Here is a 9,570-nt window from a genome sequence, read left to right as displayed (position 1 = left end):
TGATACTTCTGGGTTTCCTACAGCTGTCGTTATCTGGATTGGATGGAAAGCCACCTGATCTGAAAAACCCTTGTGTGCGCCCTACACACATCAGCTACCTGAGCTATCATCTGCCTCTGATGTGTAGTCCACACTTGGCCTATTAAGGGGGACACTACAATTCTCAACCATATGTCACAAGTCCAGAAGGTCACAGACTAAATTATCACAGAACCTTCAAGGTTTCTGGTTCATTCGTTCCACTCAAATCAAAGCCAAAGGGCCATGATCAGTTCTGGGGACAATGCTGCAAATCGTGAGATTCGTTGAAACTCCATGCACAAGACTGGTTTTCTCAAGCTTCTCCACCAGTTGCTGAAATGGCCAAAAAATGACCTCAGAGCCCAGATGACAGTCGTCATTTTTTCCAGTCTGTGCCACAATCTGGAGTTGGTTTCACCCCATTCCCTCAATGGCTGTTGGAATAACCTCTTCGAATTTTGAATGAGCCTACCAGGCATGCACATTAATAGAACACAGTGTCCTTTCCTGTCCTCGCTGCCATTTCCCTAAGGGATACCATCATTTGGTGTATGTTTGTTCTGCCAACCATTAATAGATCCCTACCCTTTTGCGTTTGCCTCCTCTTTATACATACAAAACATATTTTCCCAAAACAGAAGACATGAGTTCCAGTGGTTCACTACCAGTTTCAGTGAAAGCAATGAAAGACAAGATCTCAAACTTATTGATTAGGGAGATCAGTACAACATTCTGAGTTCTCCCTGGTCCCTGTCCACCCTGTACAGGAAACCTAGATTTACCGTTGAAACACCACTCAGAGCCAACTGGACAGGTAATGAGAGATACTGTACTTTCTGCAGAGGAGTCAGGATCCACAGGAGAGGATAGCACTTGAGGTACCTCTGGTACAGATATAACAGGTACGCGGCTCTCAGGAGCTCTTCCATCACACCAATTCGCAGCAGTTGCAAATCGTTTGACAGTAGGCAAGGCGATTTCCAGCTACTTTAGAACGTCAGCCGACTCATCCTTTGTTTGAGAACAGCATTTACAGTGGGATAGTATTTTGGCTGATGTGATGTATTACAAGGCAATGAACCAGGAACTTTAAATTAAGTCCACTGATTAGTTTATAATGCGTAAAGCTAAAAAGTTGCTAATTCGCTATAAGAACTGAAGCAAATACACAAATCGAGATTTCCAGTAAGGCAATAAAAAAAACTGCAGTAACAATCACTAGTTTCCTAGAACGTTTTGATGTCAATTACAGTTGTTAGCATACTCGAAAACAGAATTAATTACGATTAATGCAGACAATGTATTTTTATACTCCTCTTCAAGGGAAAACTAAATTTAACACAATATTTTAGGTACAAAATTTGCTACAGCAGCTAAATCATAAACGCTGGTTATCTACAAATTGCTAGTAGATTATGCAAAGGACAACGGAGGCTTCTGAAAATTCTCAAAAACGTACGTTTATTTGCATTGATATTCAATGAAATTCGGGAGTGGTGTATTCTTTGGTTGAACTATGAACCACAAACGCTGATTTGCTACAAATTAAATGCATATCGAAAACAATCGCACCGGTAAGTTATGAAAATATACTTTTATAAGCATCCGAAAATACTCAAACTTATCTGTTTCTCACGTTATTGTACAATGAAATTAGAGGATGATTATTTTGAACTAGGATAGGATAGCTGTTCCCAAATTTAGTAAAAGCCTACGATTAATGTACGAGTTTTTCGCGGCACTCGCGAATGTTCGAAACTTCACAGTACATCACAATACAAATGGGTATTGATACAATCAATGAAAGATTAGTCAGAAGCGATGCGAACAGTAAAATATGCGAATTGATGACAGCAATAGAGCACCCTGCTGCTTGGATATAGATGCCATGTCAGGATATCATCGACCTGGGATGGGTTCTTTAAATTTCTAAAACTGGTTGAAGTCGTAGGGACTCACGTCTGGCGAGTACGAAAAATGTTCCAAGAACTACCAATGCCACAACTGCAGTAAGAGTTTGACACTGTTTGAAACATTAAAATTTTCAAATATGTGAATTTCTAAGGGACCAAACTGCTTAGATCATCGGTCCCTAGACTTACACACTACTTAAACTAACTTAACCTGACTTATGCTGAGAACAACAACACACACCCATGGCCGAGGGAGGACACGAACTTTCAGTGGAAGGGGCCGTGCAGTCTGTGACATGGCACCTCAAACCACATGGCTTGCAACATGAAAATGTTTGTTGTCATGCACTTGTCTCACAATAAACGTAGAAGTTTGCACCACATAGATGGAAACTGATGTACTTAAGAAATCGGGAATACTAATCAGCGTTGACAATTTATTCTCTCAAGCATAGTATGCATAACACCCTCTTAGCCACATGCCACAGTCAACTATAGCTTCACCTGACTGGGTGTCTCTCGAAATTTCTGTGGATGTGACGAACCTGGGTGACGCCATTCATTCTATTGATGCATTAATTCAGGCTCATAGGCTCATATCCACATGTCACCGATGGTGAAGATATGCTCCAGAAATATGTCTCCTTCGTTGCAGTATCTGTCCAGGAGGATGCCAGCCAAAACATACCGGTGCCATGTCCGTTGGTAAGTCAATGTGGAATCCAATAGGACAGTATTTTTCTCATGTTAAGACGTTTCTTCAGCATGCGCCATAGCACTTGATGACTGAGACCAACCTTTACAGATAATTACGGACAGTCCATCGATGAAAACGAGACCACTCGCGATACCAATTTGGTCTTGAGAAATGTAAAGCCGATCTGTGCAGTAAAAATCCTCAGTCGCAGTCTGACTCGTCGTATGACCGTCCTATATGGTAATGCGTTCTCGCAACAGGCTCCACGTAATCCTCGATAACATTCTGATGCATTTTTCTCAGGGGCAGCCTCGATTTTAATCCACGAACGTTGATCATCTTTTGAAAATATGCTTTAGAGTGGTGAAATCGACACTCTTCTCTTCGGCGCCACACACTGACAACACTCCCAACCGCATGCCCTTCAAACGCACAACACAAATCGATAACAGCGCCACCTGACCGCTTCCATACCCTATTTGCGCATTCCCGATATCTTGCGAGCGTCTGGACCACAGTCTAACTTTGGTCTGGAGCACGTTGTCACTACTTCATGTACATTGATCGTATGAACACATTGAGAACACGTTTCAGAAAAGGTGAATACTGCGGAGATGTAGTCTTTTCTGTGCCCAACAAAATGGACAAGACTATCCTTGTACTATTCTATGTATTTATAATTGTCCTAAAGTAAGAGAGTGTACCTGTGTTGTATCGATTACACAGATCAGCGATTTACAAGGTAGTACTAAGATATTTACAGCAAGCTGTATCACTAGTGATCTCTATAGGCGCGACTAGCTTTGGAAGGTTGTAGTGTCTTTCATAACATGTTTGACATGTTTACGGTTTTGTGTATACAACAATCGCGCTATGGCTACAGTATTTGTTAAATCATTTTTCTTAGTCAGGTGAATTATTTTGCAAACTGAAGTTATAGGCTTTTTAATTTTTATTTTAAGGCTTCTTAGATCGTTTGCGAAGCTCATGTTGAGAGCTATATAAATATATAGTGGAAAATAATAGTTGATATACGTTGGTAGTATAGCTTATTGTAGTAGTCGTCCTCAACATGTAATATGTATGGTTCTATTGTATTTCCTTATTTGAGTCACTAGAAAGGATCGTCAACAAACTTTTATATATTTGTGTTCGGATATTCCGAAGTAGCAGTTGAGATACATAGAACCACTTTCGTTTTCATTGTATGAACCACCTAGTTACTGAGATTTTTTTTTTTTGTTTCACGTGTAATTCAAAACACTGGATTTGTTTCTTTCTTTCCAGTCACTTAATTTGGAATGACATATTAGGAGACTAGAACCAACACCGTTATGTCATTGTGGGAACATCTTGTTTTTGATTTATTTATTGTTAATTATCTACTGTGGCCATAGTCCACCCTGATATCAAGTGGCATTTAGATTATCATTTGTTTTTGTATAAAATTTTTCATTCCCCCTTGTATGTTCAGTACAGTATAACATTACAGGCAAAAACAGAATTTTATTTAGTATGAAGAAATTAATTCCTACCCACAGTAGATTTCCATAGTAGCAAAGTGCCTTTACTTGAGACATGTTAAGATAAAGCGTTCCTTGACATTGGTTAAATTTCTTATGTATGTGGAATGATATACTGTCAACATTTGTGAATGTAATACAAAGATTAATGGTAAATCTCCAAGAATGTTGGACTCAAAATTTTATGTACTTATTTTATAGCATAAGAGGATCACTTCTTCACAAGCCCATGTGGAAAAATATAAGTAGTATGCCCACAATTGTCCGTTTTCAAACAAAAGTGACAGATCTTCACTTGTGTCATCAGTGTAGATCATTATATGCTACAAGCTGGCTTCGAAAAAAGAGAAGATCAGCGGAAGAGAAAGTAAGTTTTACTGTCACACAAATTAAAATTCCCTTATATAATAGACTTGTTGTCTGATATATATTTTTATTTTTAACAGAAAGCGCCAAGGATTATTCAATACACCCCAAAAAGTAATGCTCCAACTATAGAAATATGGAAAAACATGACAGTTGAAGAACTAGGCAATGCCATAGGAAAAGGCATTGGTAAGCTTCATATTCCTTTTAAAGTTAAAGGAGATATTGGGAAAGATGCTATATATATGACAAATCTTGTAAAGCATTAAAATATTATTCGCCAGTGTTCAATGTACGTATATTTTAATTGGCATAAGATCTCTGACAGTTACAGTGAGCTGGGTATGACAGCTTCACCTGTTTACCTCACCCAGTCACATGTTGCAGTTTTGTAAACGTCTCTACAGTAACATCTCAGTGTTGTCATAGCTCTGTAGAACATATTCAGAACTCAAACATAATGAGGTATTTTGAACAGAATGACCTCCTCAGTGACAACCAGCATGGATTTTGAAAACATCAATAATGTGAAACCCAACGCACACTTTTCTCAAATGACATAGGCCTACTGAAAGCTTTGGATCAAGGCAACTATGTAGATGCAGTTTTTCTTGACATCCAAAATGCGTTTGACTCAGTACACCTTCACTTATTGTCAAAAGTTCAGTCATATGGGGTATCAAGTGAACTTTGTGTCTCTCCCAGGGAAATGTGTTGGAACCCTTGTTGATTATGTTGTACATTAATGACCTTGCAGGCAATATTAATCGAAGCTCAGACTTATTGTAGATGCTGCAACTATCTATAATGAAGTACTGTCTGAAAGAAGCTGCATAAATATTCAGACAGATCTTGATAAGATTTCAGTATGCTCCAGAGATTAGCAATGTGCTCTATGCGTTCAGAAATGTAAAATTTTGCACTTCACAGAATGAAGAAATGTAGCGTTCTATGACTATAATATGAATGAGTCACTGTTGGAATTGACGAACTCATAGAAGTACCTGGGTGTAACACTTTGTAGGGATAGGAAATGGAATGATCACATAGAGTTAATTGTGGGTAAGGCAGGTGGTAGACTACAGTTTTTTGATAGAATACTGGGGAAGTGCAATCAGTCTACAATGGAGACTAGTAGGACACCTACTGAAATTTGGGATTTTCTTTGTATGGGACAAGCCAGACAAAAAAGCCCCCCTCCAGATATGACCATCACATTACATAAATACTCCAGAAAACACAACAACATTGGTATCACTTTCTTTAATTAACACATCTATATAGTTGTACTGAATCGCAAGAAAGAACTGATGCAGGTACTGATAAGTTCACATAACCTGTAAAGCTTATAATGATAAAACATTGACATCTGCATAGAAGAAAAATACGAACTGGTGTTGATAAATTCATTTCATTCATATAGCTAAGATGAACTCCACAATAACTACAAAAATTAAATCTAAAACAAAACAAACTGTTTATGACAAGACCAATATCATCATCTACACTTTACATTTGTAGCTCAAGTGAATTCCATAATACCTATTAACTGCAAAGAAACCATGTTTACAAATAAACCAAGTAATGCTCTGGTGTGAATGTTTATGTGGTATCAGTAACTTCAGTTTACCAGTATAGCTGCAGTGAAATCACTGCAATGAAATCATTGCATACGTTCATAATAGAATCCAAAAATTCAATAAGTGAACCTTAAAAACATACTCTCCTAAAAAATGTAATTAGTGAAAATCAGACACATATCATTGAACACCATTCAAAGAACGCAAAAATTAGTAGGCTATAGATAAATAAAATACCTGTTCCTCTCTGCTTGTACTCAAACAATCTCTCCAGCTTATCTCTCTCCCTCCTGCTAAAAACCAAACTCCCCTTCCATTAACCTTAATCATTTTCCTACAACTGATACTAGACAAATTAAAATTGATTTTATAAAAGAGTAAAAGTAATACACCTTTAAAATAAACTTCTCACACTCTCCATTTCCAGCAAATCAGTAACTGAATGAATAGTTGCACGAATAAAGAATGTCACCTGTCAAGATACTTTGGACAGGTTTTTCGCCAACTCAAATGTCACAAATTGTCCACAGAAAACTGTCACTGTCATGAGATGGACCTCTTCAATCATTTTCATAGGAATTTCATGCTTTTGACGTATTCTGCCAGTACACCATACTTCTGGAGGAAGGTTATGGTGCTCAGCACGTCACACGCCTCCACCGACATTCGTCACAAGCAAAACACAACCAACATACATAATGAACTTTTGAAAATAACAACTGACCAGTAGTATTGAAATTTATCAGAAGAGAATATCTCAAGCAACACAACTGCTCCAAAATGTCCTCTTCCCACACACCAACTTTCACATTCACTGCCCAATTAGGACATCACAAGGCCACAATACCATTACATCACTGGTAACAACTAATATTAGGAAGGAAGTTGTCTTTCATCTGAAGATGTCGTCCAAAGTCAGATTCTAGCACAGTATGTGATAAGACCTTCGTTGGGGACTCACCTTTTTTTTTTTTATTCTTCACTGTTGTGCATCCACATAGTATTGAATTACTTTACATGTGTATAAATTTATTGTTCTGAAATATAAAAGAAAATGTGTCACAATTTATTTTGTAAATTTATTTGAGACTTGGTAATTACAGAAAACTATGGGCTACATATATCTCAATACAGCAGAAAAACAACAATTTTATAATAGTTAACAGAAAGAATATGTTTTCTTCCTTTACATGAAATAAATAGTTTAAAAAAGATTTTACTTACTGGTCATTTAAGATATAATAACCTTAAAATGTCATTTAGAATCTAAATTTACTTAGAGATGAGTATGTACTCTTTAATGGAGCAACATACTATGTCCACAATGTAGAAATTTCCATTGTTTATAATTTTTGTATTGATGGGTGGTTTAATTTTCATTGTTGTTCTGTTCTGAAAGATCACATTTTTGAGGTGATGATGTTTGTGGACAATTCGGTTGACTATACGCATCCACATTCTGTTATTGACAACTGGCAAGTCATTCAAGAAGTTGTCAGGAAAAGTGGTATGAAGTACAGAGTCATAGCACCACCTGGCCAAGTTAAGGAAACTGTCGAAAAAAATAAGGATGCAGTGAAAAGGTACAAATGTTTCTCTGTGTGTAATATAGATATCAACATTTAGCATTTCTTTGTCAGACTATTTTTTTTATTTATTGGAACTTGCTAAACATTTATGTTTGTCATGATTATGATCTATTGAAAGTGACGTTGAGAACGTAATGACACACGCACACAGGCAATTAACTACAGGTATTATTTTCTTCTGCAGGCCTTTGACCTTCGCTATTTATACTAGTTTTCTGTACCTGTAATTAACTTGTCAATGGTACTTGGAACTGTAAACATCTTTTGTCTTCAGAAAAAAATTAAGAGATGAATTCTGTGATGTTGATAGGATGTGGTGAATATTTAGCTAAGACACATTGATTTCATGTGGCAACTGTGTGCACGTGCTGGTAAATGGATCAACCGAGGCCTATATGCCTAATGGACCATCTGGTGAATAGTGGCACCTCAACGATCTCAGCACAGAGACTAGCCGTGGGGCTGGTCCGTTAGGCACCTGAGGCAAGCCTTATTTCCTGATTATGGATAACGTTATGTTCATCAGAAATGTTGGTCTTTTTGATCCATGCCCTTGCCACCCATAATCCAATAGAGAATACACAACAGCCTTATAAAACTGAAAGAGAAATATTGTGCTTTGCAAGTACATGAAGCTAAGCTACTCCTATTTGTGTATTTATGTATCTATCTATCTATCTATCAGATATGTGGGACCATGCAATCCACCACTTTATAATCATTAAAAAAGTCCCTTTACAGAAAGCTGATTAGAAAGTTTGTAAACAAAAGAACTAAGAGAAAACAAAAAAATTGTGTGAGAGTATACAAATAAATAACATATTACACAGAAAAGTTGTCATTTACTGGAAGGAACTCCTGTACAATGTAGTTAGTGCCACAAGGGAACGTTTCAACTTGGATGTGAATACTTGGGGTTTATCACCCTGTATTTCCAGTTCTGATGGAATCCTGTTGAAAATGAAACCTGTTACACACTGCAAACGTTTCTGTACTATGTTTCAGAAAGTGTTGAGGTTGTTTTTCTTCATAGTATTCACTGAGCAGTGTTGCAGTTTCTTTTAAATGTATCAACATTGTTAACATCAAATCTTATGATAGAATATGTGTACACCATGACAGAATTCTGAGACACCTGAACAACAGTCTACACAAAATTTGCAAACTGACAACACAGTTGAGTCTTACCACCCATTTCTGGGCTAAGAATGTTCTTAGTGAGTGCCCAGAGTTAGTGCAAAATACAGCACCATACAAGAGTTAACGTAAGCGAAGTAAACATTCCTTCGCGTTTCAGTGATGGAAATGTGGAGAGCATTGTTGTGAAGATGGCAGCATTCACTTTCGGTAAACGTGATACTTCCATGAAAAATGTAGTAGAAAAGTTCTGGCAGAATGTAAATAATTTAGGAGTAAAGGAGACCACTCGCCAAATTGCAGGTGTGTATATTTGTTCTCAAGCTCAACAAAGGATTTATTTGAAAGGATGGCAAGTTTTCATTCGCTTTTGTTTGTGCCTGTTAAGTTCTCACTGCTTCCGCTATTCAGTGAGTGGTCTCCTTTAGTCCTAGATTATTTGCACATTTCTAAGAAAGTCTTTCGTGTATCCTCAACTGTGAGAATTTAAAATGTTCAACTTCACTGGCAGACTACCTCGGGATACTAAAATTCTGCTTTTACAGGAGTCCCATGTTGGATACAGTATGAATTGCATTCTGTTTCAGTTAACTGTTCTCTGAACGCAATGTGCTGATTTTACAGACTACCACATTAGTTGCATCATTTATATTACGTTCTACATCTTTCACAATAACACTAGTGACAGCTGCAAGGAGAAAAATACCAGGTGTTGAAGTATGAAACTGGAATTTGGTTACAATA

At 37.3% G+C, this 9,570-nt stretch overlaps 1 protein-coding gene across 2 annotated transcripts in view; it reads left to right on the top strand.

Moving 5' to 3' along the window:
• The first annotated feature begins 3,437 nt into the window (after positions 1-3,437).
• The window catches only part of LOC124788057 (translation initiation factor IF-2, mitochondrial), an 84,117-nt gene continuing 77,984 nt past the window's right edge, over positions 3,438-9,570 (top strand). Inside the window, exons 1-4 of one of the 2 annotated variants that reach the window (XM_047255139.1) lie at positions 3,438-3,542; positions 4,356-4,521; positions 4,601-4,709; positions 7,500-7,683. In XM_047255139.1, the coding sequence (XP_047111095.1) occupies positions 3,505-3,542; positions 4,356-4,521; positions 4,601-4,709; positions 7,500-7,683 (497 nt within the window). In that variant the 5' untranslated portion in view covers positions 3,438-3,504. Of the gene's footprint in view, positions 3,543-4,355; positions 4,526-4,600; positions 4,710-7,499; positions 7,684-9,570 lie in introns of those variants that run through there. The other variant, XM_047255150.1, reaches the window with a different exon arrangement.

Source organism: Schistocerca piceifrons, chromosome 1, assembly GCF_021461385.2.
Source record: "Schistocerca piceifrons isolate TAMUIC-IGC-003096 chromosome 1, iqSchPice1.1, whole genome shotgun sequence".
In the NCBI taxonomy this organism is placed as follows: Eukaryota; Metazoa; Arthropoda; class Insecta; order Orthoptera; family Acrididae; genus Schistocerca; species Schistocerca piceifrons.
This window is presented reverse-complemented; position numbering and strand designations above follow the sequence as displayed.